The sequence below is a fragment of the Salvelinus namaycush genome, chromosome 2 (assembly GCF_016432855.1).
Source record: "Salvelinus namaycush isolate Seneca chromosome 2, SaNama_1.0, whole genome shotgun sequence".
Classification (NCBI taxonomy): Eukaryota; Metazoa; Chordata; class Actinopteri; order Salmoniformes; family Salmonidae; genus Salvelinus; species Salvelinus namaycush.
In genome coordinates this window covers 65,476,176-65,491,391 of record NC_052308.1, presented here as the reverse complement: position 1 = coordinate 65,491,391, position 15,216 = coordinate 65,476,176, and the positions used below count along the sequence as shown (strand labels likewise).

At 44.4% G+C, this 15,216-nt stretch overlaps 2 protein-coding genes across 9 annotated transcripts in view; one reads left to right on the top strand and one right to left on the bottom strand.

The window, feature by feature from the left end:
• Nucleotides 1–11,801, top strand: part of LOC120066212 (trafficking kinesin-binding protein 1-like) — a 41,986-nt gene extending 30,185 nt beyond the window's left edge. For 3 of the 8 annotated variants that reach the window (XM_039017419.1, XM_039017428.1, XM_039017436.1), the window contains 13 exons: nt 1,867–1,943; nt 2,151–2,267; nt 2,572–2,669; nt 2,823–2,931; nt 3,019–3,097; nt 3,323–3,453; nt 3,754–3,828; nt 4,078–4,289; nt 4,638–4,877; nt 7,075–7,430; nt 7,721–7,927; nt 8,397–8,505; nt 10,063–11,801. In XM_039017419.1, the coding sequence (XP_038873347.1) occupies nt 1,867–1,943; nt 2,151–2,267; nt 2,572–2,669; nt 2,823–2,931; nt 3,019–3,097; nt 3,323–3,453; nt 3,754–3,828; nt 4,078–4,289; nt 4,638–4,877; nt 7,075–7,430; nt 7,721–7,927; nt 8,397–8,505; nt 10,063–10,495 (2,243 nt within the window). In that variant the 3' untranslated portion in view covers nt 10,496–11,801. Of the gene's footprint in view, nt 1–1,866; nt 1,944–2,150; nt 2,268–2,571; nt 2,670–2,822; nt 2,932–3,018; nt 3,098–3,322; nt 3,454–3,753; nt 3,829–4,077; nt 4,290–4,637; nt 4,878–7,074; nt 7,431–7,720; nt 7,928–8,107; nt 8,213–8,396; nt 8,506–8,600; nt 9,819–10,062 lie in introns of those variants that run through there. The other 5 variants (XM_039017453.1, XM_039017472.1, XM_039017463.1 and 2 more) reach the window with 5 other exon arrangements.
• A 308-nt stretch (nt 11,802–12,109) lies between these two features.
• Nucleotides 12,110–12,595, bottom strand: LOC120027610 (cholecystokinin-like). The gene is made up of 2 exons (XM_038972607.1): nt 12,328–12,595; nt 12,110–12,177 (listed from the first exon to the last, which is right to left on the bottom strand). Exons 1-2 carry the CDS (start codon nt 12,593–12,595, stop codon nt 12,110–12,112), a joined length of 336 nt encoding a protein of 111 aa, XP_038828535.1.
• Between the last annotated feature and the right edge of the window lie 2,621 nt (nt 12,596–15,216).

Genomic DNA, 15,216 nt, shown 5'->3' with positions numbered 1-15,216 from the left:
TGATAGTAGTACAATTAGGAATTGTTACATGGATAGAGCTATTTCAATTGTAGTGACCCGATTTTTATAATTAGTCTTTGTTCTAGGAAGTTACTTTAATTGAAGTAGGCCTAGCCATATTAGAAAATGTGCCTTTTGTTCTATGGAGGAAGCTATTTTAATTGTAGTTCCAGATGGGAACATTAGCAGTTAGCCTATCCCAGTCAGGACAGCAGTGTTTTTGTAAGCTATACTTACTTAGGGTCAGTTATCCATGTGGCTATGTAATCTTATTATTGAAAACTGGACACCCTTGCTCTGCTCTACCATTGAAAATGGTCGGCTACCTGATCGAACTGATTGTCCAGATTAGGCTATTCCAGGGTATTTTACAGAATGTTCATCTTAATAAAGAACACAATTAGGGTTTGTCTTTATGATATACTGTACCGTAGGAAAGTATAGTGTAGACTCAGCGATAAACAAAAGAACTGCAATGTATTGACACTTATTTTGGTGCATAAGTAGCAGTTCTGTCTGTTGCAGGGGTTAGGTTGGCATTGTAGCTGCAGTCTGCTAGTGCCCGTGCCCAGTGCTGCGGGAAGCCGTTGGATCCAACTCAACCACCACCCGCTTCTGTGGACTGATCTCAGTGTCCTAGAACAAGATGTTATTTCTCTTTCTCTCTCACTCTTTCTTTCTCTCTTTCTCCTTTCATTTCATTCTCTGTTTCTCTCCTTCTCAATTGCTCTCCCTAGATCTCTTTTTTTCCCACGCTGCAGACCCCCATCACCTCTAAACAAGGACACACACTATTTTCTTAAAGGGTTCAAAGGATTAATGACTGTAGGCATACAGTAGATCCGGCCCAGGACCATTTCATTCCATTAAATAATTGGCTCATGGATGCTGTTAGTCACCCCATTTTCAGCCAAATGCTGCCCCTCACTTTAATCATTTGAATCTACTGTACAGTACTGATGAGTACCTCATCTCCTTGGTGCCAGCCAGGCTTTTGATCAAAGGGAGATTTTGAATGGCTGATTTGAACATAGGGGCATCTGACTGCATGCACCTGCATAAGACTACATCTGCAGGATGTATGCTGATGAAAATAAATGTAAACTTGAAAGTCCCGGCTGATTGATCGGGATAGAAACATATTTTTGGATTATATGGAGATGAGGCCTTGCACAGAAACCATGGGTCCCACTTCTTTAGGTCACCAGAATGATTACTATGACGAACGAAGCATCAACTGTAACTCCATGATGACTCAGCTTCCAAACAGGATGACCACTATTCACCCGCCCATCAGTCCTAAACAGGGTCGCGGTGTCCATTCACAAACCAGTAAACGAACTGACCTGTCTATAACCAGACCTCACTATAATCACGGCCATAGATATCCAGCCTAACTTCCTACTGGGAGTTAACTGTTCCCATTACAGTTTTCTACAGCAGCTTGTGCTGAGGTATATTTATATCAGAGGGAAAGAGAGTGATGGGTCTTATCACTGTAATGAGGATCAGGCTAAGAGGATCAGCTCTGACTGACTGGCTACGTGGTGGTCAGCGCCCCGGTCTGTTTCCTTTCAACTGTTGTTCACAGAAAGAGAGGGGATAAGAGAGGACATAGTTGCGGGACAATAATGATCTAGTCCACTGGGCAGTTGGCTTTTACCTCTCAACGTTTTACTTCCTGATATCGTGGTCAGTGTACGCCAGAAATTATCTTAGCTCCTGTGACCAATTAAGTTTCTAACCAGAAAGTTACTGTCTCTATACTGTCCCAATAATTCACTGTCCAATGGCCTCTTACTTTTCAGTGAACCATATATTAATTTTTTTTATTTTCTCCCTCCATTCACCATTTCCCCCCTACAGTGCTGTGTTCAGAGAGAGTGGGCCAGGTCACTAAGACGTACCATGACATCGAGGCTGTCACCCACCTACTGGAAGAGGTAAGTAAATATAACGGGATTGTTTTTATACGTGAACCCTTCATCAAATTGAATAATGTGTACCTGAGTATATTATACATTTGAGCAAATCACGATAGTCATCAGCCATAAGCATGTTGCTAGAATGATAAACAAGTCTTCTACTAGAAACTAGACTGTAACCGCATCACAGAATGAAGAACATCAAACCGTTTTGTCGTCTTGCAGAAAGAGCGGGACCTCGAGTTGGCGGCCCGGATCGGCCAATCACTGCTCAAGCAGAATCGGGATCTAACGGCACGGAATGAGTTAATGGACGAACAGCTGGAGATCGCTAAGGAAGAGGTATGAAACCATCACTGTAGCCCTACTTTGATTTATCTCAGACAGAATACAGTAGTACTGGAGCATAGCATTTAGCGAGAGAAAATACATACAGCGTATGTAGTCTTTAGTTCCAGCCCGGCATTAACGCAGCTAGTTCAACTTTGATTTAGACCTTGTATCACTTGAATCATTGCATTAATGCTAGGCAGGATCAAAAGCCTGCATACCCGGTAACTCTCGCCCGGACTAGGAATGGGGACCACTGTACATGATAGATCCTAGTTCAGTACTCTGACCCTGCTTCCTGGTTCCCATTCACCAGATAGCCCAGCTGCGACATGAGCTCTCCATGAGAGACGACCTGCTCCACTTGTACGCCAGCACAGAGGAGATCGAGAATGCCTCCGACTCACACGCACTGTGAGTGTATACACACACACACACACACACACACACATACACTGCAGAGTACACATACACATCGTACATGCCCTCAGGCATATCAACACAACTTTGGCAGGTAAACGTAAGACTTAAATTCTGACTGCCTTCTCCCTGTCTCCTGGATTTCAGAATGAAGAGGAACGAGTCGTCCAACTCCCTCAGTAACTTTGTCAATTATGACTTCATACAGCAGAAACTCAAAGGTCTGGAGGAGGAGAACCTCAAACTACGCTGTGAGGTGTGGAACACTGACTACTTCTAAATACCTGAAGTCATTGAAGTGGATTGGAAACTTGCTAATGCAATTGATGTTGCTACTCCACAGGCCAATGAACTGACGTCAGAGACCGCTAACTATGAGGAACAAGAGCAGGAGCTGATGATGGTGTGTGTGGAGGAACTCAGTAAGTATACTATAATGTACTACAGTGTAATGCTATGCATATTTGTTAATGTATACGGTATTACTGTGTTCCTGAGGTAATTGGTGAGTGGGTGAATACAGTGAAAACAGTATGTGTTCGTACTGTGTATTCATACTAACCTTCTCCGTCTCTCCCTCTTTTTATCTCTCTATCGTGTTCTCTCCTTCTCTCCCTCAATCTTTTTGTTCTACCTCCCTCCCCCAGCCTCTGTGAATAAGCAGGTGGTGGACCTGTCTGATGAGTTGGCCCGTAAGGTGGAGGACACTCTCAGGCAGCAGGAGGAGATCAGCTCCCTGCTCGCACAAATAGTCGACCTGCAGGCACGCTGCAAAAGGGTGAGTGATCACGGACACTACAAGGCAAAGACATACACGCACCTAAATACATACCCAGACACACACAAGCATGCAGTGCACGGACACACACACACACACACACAGAGTTGACATGGCACTCCTCTCATGCCTTGAGGTTCCACAAGGACAAAAGACTCAAGACTCACCCACACTGAACACTTCTATAAGGGAGTCCATTAAATATTTACATGTGCACTGAAGTTGGTATCTACAGTATCAAGTTGGTATACAGTGTAACTGATACGATCATGGTATTAACTCTCCACTCTGTTCCTCTAGCTCACCACTGACAACGAAGAGCTGACCCAGCACCTGAGTGCCTCGCGGGAGAGCCAATCACAGCTCAAATCAGAGGTAAGACACGCCCTCCACACTCTCCCAACAATCCACAACTCATGACCCTCCAATGAGCTATCTATAACTAGTAGGATAAAGTTGCTCTTTAACACTAATCTAAGGTCTGTTTTTGGCTTTTCCCCCTTATTGTTAATGCAATGATTTGAGGAGGCTAAGCTGATCGTAGATCTGTCCCTCAAGGCAAGCTTGTAAATAACCGCAGTAGCAGTGTGTATTTAACTGACCTCTGGCACTCCCTGGCTGCAGCTAAACTACCTGCAGGACAAGTACTCAGAGTGTGAGGACATGCTACGGGAGGCCAGAGAGGACATTAAGAACCTGCGCAACAAGAGCCTGCCCAACAGCACGGTGCAGCGCTACAGCTCCCTATCAGCCGTGTTCCCCATGGACTCCCTGGCAGCAGAGATAGAGGGCACCTTCCGCAAGGGCCTGGACGTCCCCGCACCCTCCGAGTACAAGTGAGTGATGATGTCACTGTGAAAACATAAAACACCGGTGACAATGTGCTTTTTCCAACCTGTTAAGCTCAGTTGAATGACAATACCGGTATGTCAGTTATGTGCCAGAGGTGAAGTGTTGTCAAGTATGTTTGATTGAACAAAGACAGCATGACATAACAAAGCACATCTGTTGATGAAAAATATAGAATAAGTCAAATACAATGTTTAAAATGTTTCCAGAATTACACTAAAGAAGATTGAATATTCAAGCAGAAATACACTGACATAAACATTGAAATGTTAGACTTACTTCCAGGCACTTTGTCACCACCACTAATCTATATGGTTTATCTATGGTTGTCAAAGGAATCACCCGTGGCGCGTGTTTGAGACGGTGAAGGTGGTGAACCAAGCGTCGAGGCTGCGGTCGCGGTGCCACTCCCCCGGCCAGGTGCCCGGCTCCAGCCCTGTGTCGCGGCGCTCCAGTCGTGCCTCCACCCCCCGTACCAGCTACTACGGCTCAGACAGCGCCAGCCTCACCTTGGAGGACAAACCACCTAGTGCCGTATCGAGGCTGGCAGAGGTGGCACACACTGAGGACAGCAGGTGAGACTGGCAACAGTGTGTAAATATACACTCCCGGTCAAAAGTTTTAGAACACCTACACATTCAATGGTTTTTCTTTATTTTTTGTATTTTCTACATTGAATAATAGTGAAGACATAAACTATTAAATAACACATATGGAATCATGTAGTAACCAGAAAATGTGTTAAACAAATCAAAATATATTTTATATTTGAGATTCTTAAAATAGCCACCCTTTGCCTTGATAACAGCTTTGCACACTCTTGACATTCTCTCAACCAGCTTCATGAGGTAGTCACCTGGAATGCATTTCAAATAACAGGTGTGCCTTCTTAAAAGTTAATTTGTGGAATTTCTTTCCTTTAATATGTTTGAGCCAATCAGTTGTATTGTGAAAATATAGGGGGGTATGCAGAAGATAGCCCTATAAAAGACCAAGTCCATATTATGGCAAGAACAGTTTAATTAAGCAAGGAGACACGACAGTCCATCATTACTTTAAGACATGAAGGTCAGTCAATCCGGAAAATCTAAAGAACTTTGAAAGTTTCTTCAAGTGCAGTCGCAAAAACCATCAAGCGCTATGATGAAACTGGCTCTCATGAGGACCGCCACAGGAATGGAAGACCCAGAGTTACCTCTGCTGCAGAGGATAAGTCCATTAGAGTTACCAGCATCAGAAATTGCAGCCCAAACAAATGCTTCACAGTGTTCAAGTAACAGACACATCTCAACATCAACTGTTCATAGGAGACTGTGTGAATCTGGCCTTCATGGTCGAATTGCTGCAAAGAAACCACTGCTAAAGGACCCCAATAAGAAGAAGAGACTTGCTTGGGCCAAGAAACACGAGCAATGGACATTAGACCGTTGGAAATTTGCCCTTTGGTCTTGAGTCCAAATTGGAAATTTTGGGTCCAACCTCCGTGTCTTTGTGAGACGCTGTGTGGGTGAACGGATGATCTCTGCATGTGTATTTCCCACTGTAAAGCATGGAGGAGGTGTTATGGTGTGGGGGTGCTTTCAAGTCACACTTAACCAGCATGGCTACCACTATCACGTTTCAGGTATGACCCAGATGCAGACAGTGTCGAAGAAACAAAAGTTTATTTCTGAAAGGGGCAGGCAAACGACCGGAAGGCAGGCAGGGGTTAATAATCTAGAGAGGGTGCAAAGGGTCCAGAACGGCAGGCAGTCTCAGGGTCAGGGCAGGCAGAATAGTCAAAACCAGGAAGGACTAGAAAACAGGAGCAAGAAACAGGCAGGAGCAGGGAAACAAACTCTGGTAGGTTTCACAAACAAAACGAACTGGCAACAGACACAGAGAACACAGGTATAAATACACAGGAGATAATGGGGAAGATGGGCGACACCTGGAGGGGGGTGGAGACGAGCCCAAAGACAGGTGAAACAGATCAGGGTGTGACAAGCACAGCATTCTGCAGCGATACGCCATCCCATCTGGTTTGGGCTTAGTGGGACTATCATTTGTTTTTCAACAGGACAATGACCCAACATACCTCCAGGCTGTTTAAGGGCTATTATACCAAAAAGGAGAGTGATGGAGTACTGCATCAGATGACCTGGCCTCCACAATCCCTCGACCTCAACCATATTGAGATGGTTAGGGATGAGTTGGACCGCAGAGTGAAGGAAAAGCAACCAACAAGTGCTCAGCATATGTGGGAACTCCTTCAAGACTGTTAGAAAAGCATTCCAGGTGAAGCTGGTTGAGAGAATGCCAAGAGCGTGCAAAGCTGTCACCAAGGCAATGGGTGGCTATTTGAAAAATCTAAAATATATTTTGATTTGTTTAGCACTTTTTTGGTTAGTACATGATTCCACAGTAGGTGTTCTAAAACTTTTGACCGGTAGTGTACATGGATATATGTGTGAATTACATTATGAGAGTTAGAGTCTACAGACATCAGACACACAGAGTATTTACTTTTCAAATCAAATGAATTTGTATTTGTTACATGCTTCACAGACAACAGGTGTAGACTAACAGTGAAATGCTTTTCCATAGTATATTAATGGACTTCTGTCCTTCATACATGTTCAAACATACAGCTTCTATTTTTCTGGTCTATGTGTACTAATAACAACAGTGTATTTGTATTCAAAATCTATCCTACCTCCTCTACTCTTAGTGTTAGTGCATCAACAGTGTACAGTATATCACTAACCTGCCTTTATTTCTCTCTGATCTCAGTGTAAGTGGCCCTAAGCGTCTGGGTATGCCGGGCATGCCTGGAGGCCAGGACCTTGAGGCCGCCCTCCGCTGTTTATCTGACCGCCAGCAGAGCCATGCCTCAGAGCGCCCCTTCTTTGAGGTGGAGCGCGAACGCAAACTCCGCGCCCTGGCCGCCACCTGCCAGCGGGGCAGCGAGGAGGTGGGCGAGCTGGGCTCCAGCGGGTTCCTTACGCCCAACGACAGCCTGGTGTCCAGCTCGGTGGCGTCGACAGGCACCAACTACTCCAATGGCAGCTCGCTGCACTCCTCGGCCGGATCGGGGGGCTCGCGCTCCTACCTACCTGACCGCCTGCAGATTGTCAAGCCCCTGGAAGGTGAGGAGGGACGGGGAGACACTGTGTGGGTTCTTAGCTGAGATATTAGGTGTGCGGTAACTCAACTGTCAGTTTTATGGTAACTTGCCTAAGGTTGATGGACTCAATTTCAAGTGAAACTATGAATGTAGACTCTACAGCTGAAAATAGACACTCTTTACAATTATTTCCTTCTTTCAGTATGAAAAATATGCATGATTAGAGAAATACAGGTTATTACATAAATAAATAAATGTGTTATTCCCAACATACAACAATGTTAACTATATCGCCCTTCCTCTCCACCCCAGGCTCAGTGACACTGCACCACTGGCAGCAGCTGGCCAAGCCCAACCTGGGAGGTATCCTGCACCCTCGCCCGGGGGTCCTCACCAAAGACTTCCGGGAGCTGGAGATCGACCTCCAACACGTCTACAGCCTCAATGACCTGGAGGAGGACGAGCCTGACCTATTACAGCTCTCCCGTGGCCTGGCTGCCGGAGTCCACGGCACCATGGGTAAGAAAAGAGGCCACAGGGTAGTGTTTAGTTGAATTTATTAGATACGGTTGATAGGGTCTCAATTGTGAGTGAAAACACTTACACATACACACACATTACACACTCATTCCTCTGGTCCGTCTAGTCTGGTGTGGAAATCTGATCATTCTCCCTTCTCCCTCCGACGGAACTCTTTAGGTCCGTCAGATTGGGTAAGGGAGAACGATCAGGCATTGACACTGGAACCTTCTATTTGGATAACATGTCTACTGTGGTCCATATCCCCCTAAGTTCACCTGTGTGGTAGGTGTGATGTTACTGAACAGTTTGTCATTCCAACTCATACTGTCATTGTATATCATACATTCTCCCATCTGTGTCGTGTGGTGGGTGGCTCTGGGATTTTCCTCATCCATTGTGAGTAGGTATGTGTGTTGTTGTGTATGTGTTTTTGTGTAGTTGTGTAAAGTGTGTCCATCACCCACAGTCACTCCTCCATCCTCTGGCCCCAACCTACCCCAGACCCCTCCCACCCACACCGTCACCACCTGTCGGCGCCACCACCCATCCCTCCTGCTCCCCTCCTTCTCCACCAGGTAAGATCTGTCCCTCACATACACCTATTCATTGGTAACACTTTATTTTACAGTCCGGTTTCACATTTTATTTGATGTATGTTTTATTTAACCAGGAAGGCCGTTGAGATATTTTTTCCGAAGGAGACCTGGCCAAGAAAGCAGCATACAGTCAAGTGCAGAAAGTTACATGTTTTCTGTCTGGTATTTACTAAGAGCGTATTTATGGTGACAATGAATACTTCCTGGAAGTTTCGTCAAAGACGTCGAAATAATAGGTAACCTGGAACTAAATGGTGTTTGAAATGAATCCAAAGGAACATAAGTCATTAAAAGGTAGTGGACTGTTGAAGGTCGACTGACCTAAAGCTCAGCTACTATTAAAATAAATTTGCATCTGAATGAAAGTGTGCAGAGACTTTTCCCTGTTTCTCCAGTTTTGCATTTTGCCTCCAGCACCATCACTAATCGGTTTTGTGTGTACGGTAGATTCTGCCTATTATCCCCAGGTAGTGAACTGTAAAATAAAGTGAAATTCATTTATTTTTCATGAATTTGCCTTTTGGTATTCATTCAATCATTCATTCATTCATTAAACCAAAGCCCAATATTAGTAATGACGTGAAAAGGTATTTACAATATGACTACAAAAGACTACACCACTCTCAAAACAACAGTAGCTTTGCTGCCCCATTTTTCTCCTCAAAAGTACCTTGCTACTTTGTGTGTGTATAGCAGTCCTTCTCTCCTCCCTTACTCAATCCGTCTCTCCTTACCCCATGTCTCTCCCCTCAGTGGTAGGAAACGCTGGTCCAAGCACTTTCTCCAGCTCTAAAGGGGGCTTCCTAGGCAAAGTAAGAGCCAACAGGCATGGACAGAATGGGAATGATGCAGGAAAATCCCATATGTATCCCTTAACTTTTCTAAACCATGCCCCTTCTAACTCTGACCCCACCCAACCCGGAAGCAAAACTATTGATCATACCCCACGCTAGAGCCTTAAACAAACACCACTACAAAGTCACGTGAATGAATGCACTCGCAGCTTCGACAATGCTTCAACTTTCTTTTGTGTCTAGTTAAATGACTTGGAGGTTTAGTATTCAATTATTGGGGTCAAATCCTATATTAAGATCCACACGTAACTCAAACCTTCATACACACAGGTCTCCCATTCCAACATCTTAATGCCTGCTTCTCTATTAAGGATTTGGTCCATTATCTTGAATCTACTTCGTAAACAACATGTCACACACTTGCTTGGCTTGCTATCTTGGACACCATGGCCCCTGTGCTCATCTTAACAGTTCCTGATCCCTTCCAGATTCTTCCAGGTAAACTGCATGAACCAACAGAAATCCTCTTTTCAGTTCTCAGGCTGACTAACTAACTGACTAACACAATCTCTAACCCACCCTTACAGGCGTAATCCACCACTGGGAGCAACTAAACTAACTAACCGCTCTTACCTAATGCTGCACTGTTACTAATGCTCCTAAGCTTCTAGCTATGTATTTATTATATATAACAGAACTCCTGTGTCTGATTTGGTATTTTTCTCTTTTCCTGTATTTCCAGTCTTTGCTCTCGCAGCCTGTCCGCTCGTGGGAGCTGTGAGCATCTGAGTACCACGTCGCCCTCCTCTTCCAATCAGCAGCACTGTGTGCTGACCTTTGACCCTAGCCAGGGCAGTGGCCACCACTCCACCTCCACCCCAGCACCTCCTCTATCACTGGGACTCCTGAAGCTGCTGGAGGAGCAGGGCATCTCTGCCTCCACCCTCCCCTACCCTTACCACCAACTGACCCCACACATGCCCCACAACTGCAGCGGAAGAGCGGGGTGGAGGAACATGCATTATGGAGGAAGAAGGGAGAATGAACATGCTCAGCTTCAACCTGGTAGAGAAGCTGAGGAGTCTGGGACTTCACAAGGTGGCAGCCCGAGGCGTGGACTGAAGAGAGAACGAAGAGGAGAGAGAAGCAATCCGACAATACAGACATCCACCTAGAGTTTGAGAAAGACTGGGAAAACTCCTTCTCCCCTTCCTCCTTAATCGTCATTGACTTCAATCCAAATGCTGGCGATGCCAGTGTACCGCCATTTTGTGTTTCGGGCCCACAGCAATACATTGTAAAATGGAACCTCGGGAGAACCATAGAGCCATACGTTGAGTTTCTGTTACATGTACAGTCACTCTTCTTTTTGTAATGGACTCATGTATTGTGTATATACTAGGTCTCCACGACAATGTGTGACGTCATGATCATTCTCAGGAGAATCACCTGATCACCGGTCCGGCTGGCTTGAACACGAGCAAGGTTTTTTTTATTTTTTATTAAATAAAATACCTGTGTTTCGTGCGTGTCAGATGGTTTTACACGTTTGTTTTTATAGACCCCCCCGCTATGCTTTTTTTATATATATTTTTTACCATCAAATACAATCACATGACCTTTTCATTACTTTGGGAAAGATTCAAGGTATCGTTATTTAAGAACCACCAAACTGACCAGATTGTCATCCACAGATGTGCTGGATTTCAGTATGTCCTTTTGCATATTAGCTGCTATTAGAAAATGAAGCATTTGTGGGTATTTTAACCACATTGACTTTACTGTGGTAAAACCACAAGCACTTCAATCACTCCCCATTACAGAATGGTAGAGAGATTGATACACTGACTTTACTTCCTGAACGTTTGTGACATTATTGACATTCACTGAGGTATACTACTCTGCTCTTTACCCAAAAGTCCTCATTTAGCACTCGCAGTACTGTCTGTTTACATGGCATCACCTGCTGCAAGTCATTGTAAAATAATGCTTTACTTCGAAATGCTGTCAATTATTGTAAACTTATTTGGTCGAACCTCACCAAAGCATTCAGGTAGTCTACCATGCTGTATCAAAGACAACCGAAAGTGACTGTTAAAGGTCTCGGCACTAGTCTATGTGCTGGATCTGTGTTAACAGACCTTAAACTAAAGTGTTGTTGGTACAAATGTAATTCATGTCATCAGGAATAATGATAATAATAATAATAATAATCATGGACTGCATGCTTTTTTGGATGCTCTTTCAGCTGTCTGGACAATCAATTGTAGATAAAAGGCATAGGATTCTGCAGATCAAAAGGGAAAATTATAGCAAATTATGACAATTTGAATTCAGCAGAAAATGAACCAAACAGCACTACATATATTTCAGATGTTGAAATTGACTACTCCTTGCTGAATTCTATGTTATGATCACTGAGATGTATGTCTGTATATATTGTACCACATGTATATTAAAAAGTACATTGTATTTCCATCAGCCACACATGCATGCGTGTTCTTTTTCTACTCTTTAAGGGCCCGATTTCCCCGGACACATTAAGCCTTGTCCTAGACTAACAATAACAGTTAATGTAGATTCTGTGTCCGGGAAATCGGCCCATGTCCTAAATGAAATCAAGAAAGGTTCGTAGACATATACTGCAAACATGTTTATTTTGAAACTTGGATAAAAATCAAAACTCATGACATAAGCCAATGAAAATATACAATCTACTCCAAATAGGGATGGATTCCTGAGTAACGCCAGTGCAGGCAGACGTTCCTCATTTGGCCTGTGGTACATCTCTACTCTGCACTCCGCCGTCCAAAGTCTACCCATCCTTGGTAGTCCCGGTCCGGACACTCGTTCATCTCTGCGAACAATACAAACCTACATGAACCAAACAGAAAAGTTCAATGTGGATTTAAAGTGCTCAAGCAAACAACGATACACTTCACATTTACCATGGTAGATGTTGGCATCTCTCTCTCACACACACACTTGACTCGACACCACCACGTACCTGAGATGGCCTGCATGATTTGCTTGGACATGAACTCGCGCTGGTCCTCTGACAGGTGCGCCATCCTCTCCATCCGTGCCATGCTCGTTTGAGTGTCTTGCTCCCGCTTAGCGACGTTCTCTGCAACATTCCTCACTGCCTCCCTCCTGGCCAGTAGCTGTGGCAGTATCCCACCCTGTTTGGTGTTGCCATCCGACTTGGATACGGGTGATGTCAAACCAACCCCCACTAGCGCTGCCATGAGGACGCACACCAACAATCCACTCATTGCCATGCCTGGACGCAGAAGAACAGTTTTCTTACAATACAGCTTTAGATTATTAAAAGGAGGGAATGCAAATAGCTATTTTTTGTGTGAAAGTGAGAGGTGATCGTACGTAACAGTCTGTACTAAACGAAGTCAGAAGTGTGAATGATATTGCCAGCTCTCTATGTCAGGTCTTTTATACACAAAGGTCTATGTAACCAATATGGTCAAAGAGCAATATCTGATAACAATGTCCAAGATGGATCTCTTGATTGATTGAAAAAGACGATGGAAACTCCATGCGTAATGGATACTTGGTGCCAGAATGGGGCGCATCAATATTCTAATCGTTCACCTGGAAATGTGAGACAATAAAGTACAACTCAGACATTCAATAGTGGTTGTTTTTACAGAAGTCTACAACCCTGTCATAACACCTGTATCCAAGGCCAAGGTCTATCAACTCTAACTTCTACTTGCATTGACATGCAATAAAAACCATGGATCAATAATGAAAAAGGCCATAGAAAAAGTTGCAAGTGGTGCATCACTTAGAAACCCGTTTGAAACACAAAGGCACCATATCATTACTGTTGTTCTTAATATAGACCTAGTTGTAAAATTATAATGACTGATATCATGAAGGCGTAACCTAAACAACCGATGAGGAAGGGTTAAGTGGACAGTGTGTGATGACGTACATCCTCCATCTTTGACTGGGAACAACATTAGAGTTGTTTACCTATAGATTTTTGTTAAAGAAGTATCTTCTGTATATAATAAAGTCTTTAGTGTCACTGGTGTAGAGAGGAGTAGGCAGGATGCAGTTGCAGGTTTATAACTACTTAATTTGTTTAAGCACCATAGATCAAAGCGGGATGAAACCCAAACACTGTTGTGCTCAAAATATATCTTCATTATCAAAAAGGCACAGGGCGAACCCAAAGTGCAAAATATAAAGTACTCAGGAAAAAGTAGGAGAGATTCCTCTCAGGAAAACAAGTAACATTTACAATGACCAACAAAGACAAATGGCAGAGGGAATATATATATACAGTGATAGAGTGGGGATTGGAACCAGGTGTGTGTAATAATGACGAGACAAGTACGGAGTTGATGAGTGAAGGCCGTTTGCCAGCAGTAGGTTCGGCAGCAGCTAGGCCGGCGACGCCGAAACGCCTGAGCTGGACAGGAGAGGGAGCCAAAGCGAAGGCTGGTGTAACATTTGGAAGCTGTGTATTTTTTTTAAATTCATATGATATGATATCCATTTAGAATGTTGTCATTAAAAAATTATTTTAAAAACACTGGAATTGTTGTAAGGATACCACAGCCAAAGTGATATGCTATTGGATATAAGAGCAACGTCAACTCACCAACATCACGACCAGGAATACGACTTTCCCGAAGCGGATCCTCTGTTTGGTCCACCACCCAGGACAATGGATCGGATCCCAGCCGGCGACCCAAAACAACGGCGCCGCAGAAGGGGCAGACGGAGCGGTCTTCTGGTCAGGCTCCGTAGACGGGCACATCGCGCACCGCTCCCGAGCATACTACTCGCCAATGTCCAGTCTCTTGACAACAAGGTAGACGAAATCCGAGCAAGGGTTGCCTTCCATAGAGACACCAGAGATTGTAACGTTCTTTGTTTCACGGAAACATGGCTCACTCGGGATACGTCATCAGACTCGGTACAGCCACCTGGCTTCTTCACGCATCGCGCCAACAGAAACAAACATCTCTCTGATAAGAAGAAGGGCGGGGGTGTATGCCTTATGATTAACGAGACGTGGTGTGATCATAACAAAATACAGAAACTCAAGTCCTTTTGTTTACCTGACCTAGAATTCCTTACAATCAAATGCCGACCGCATTATCTACCAAGAGAATTCTCTTCGATCATAATCACAGTCGTGTATATCCCGCCCCAATCAGACACATCGACGGCCCTGAAAGAACTTCATTTGACTCTATGTAAACTGGAAACCACATATCCTGAGGCTGCATTTATTGGAGCTGGGGATTTTAACAAGGCTAATCTGAAAACAAGGCTCCCTAAATTTTATCAGCATATCAAATGCGCAACCCGGGCTGGCAAAACCCTGGATCATTGTTATTCTAACTTCCACGATGCATATAAAGCCCTCCCCCGCCCTCCTTTCAGGAAAAGCTGACCACGACTCCATTTTGTTGCTCCCAGCCTATAGACAGAAACTAAAACAGGAAGCGCCCGTGCTCAGGTCTGTTCAAAGCTGGTCCGACCAATCGGATTCCACGCTTCAAGATTGCTTCGATCACGTGGACTGGGATATGTTCCACATAGCGTCGGACAATAACATTGAGGAATACGCTGATTCGGTGAGCGAGTTTATTAGCAAGTGCATCGGTGATGTTGTACCCACAGCATCTATTAAAACATTCCCCAACCAGAAACTGTGGATTGATGGCAGCATTTGAGCAAAACTGAAGGCGCGAAACACTGCTTTTAATCAAGGCAAGGTGACCGGAAACATGACCAAATACAAACAGTGTAGCTATTCCCTCCGCAAGGCAATCAAACAAGCTAAGCGTCAGTATAGAGACAAAGTAGTATCACAATTCAACAGCTCAGACACGAGAGGTATGTGGCAGGGTCTACA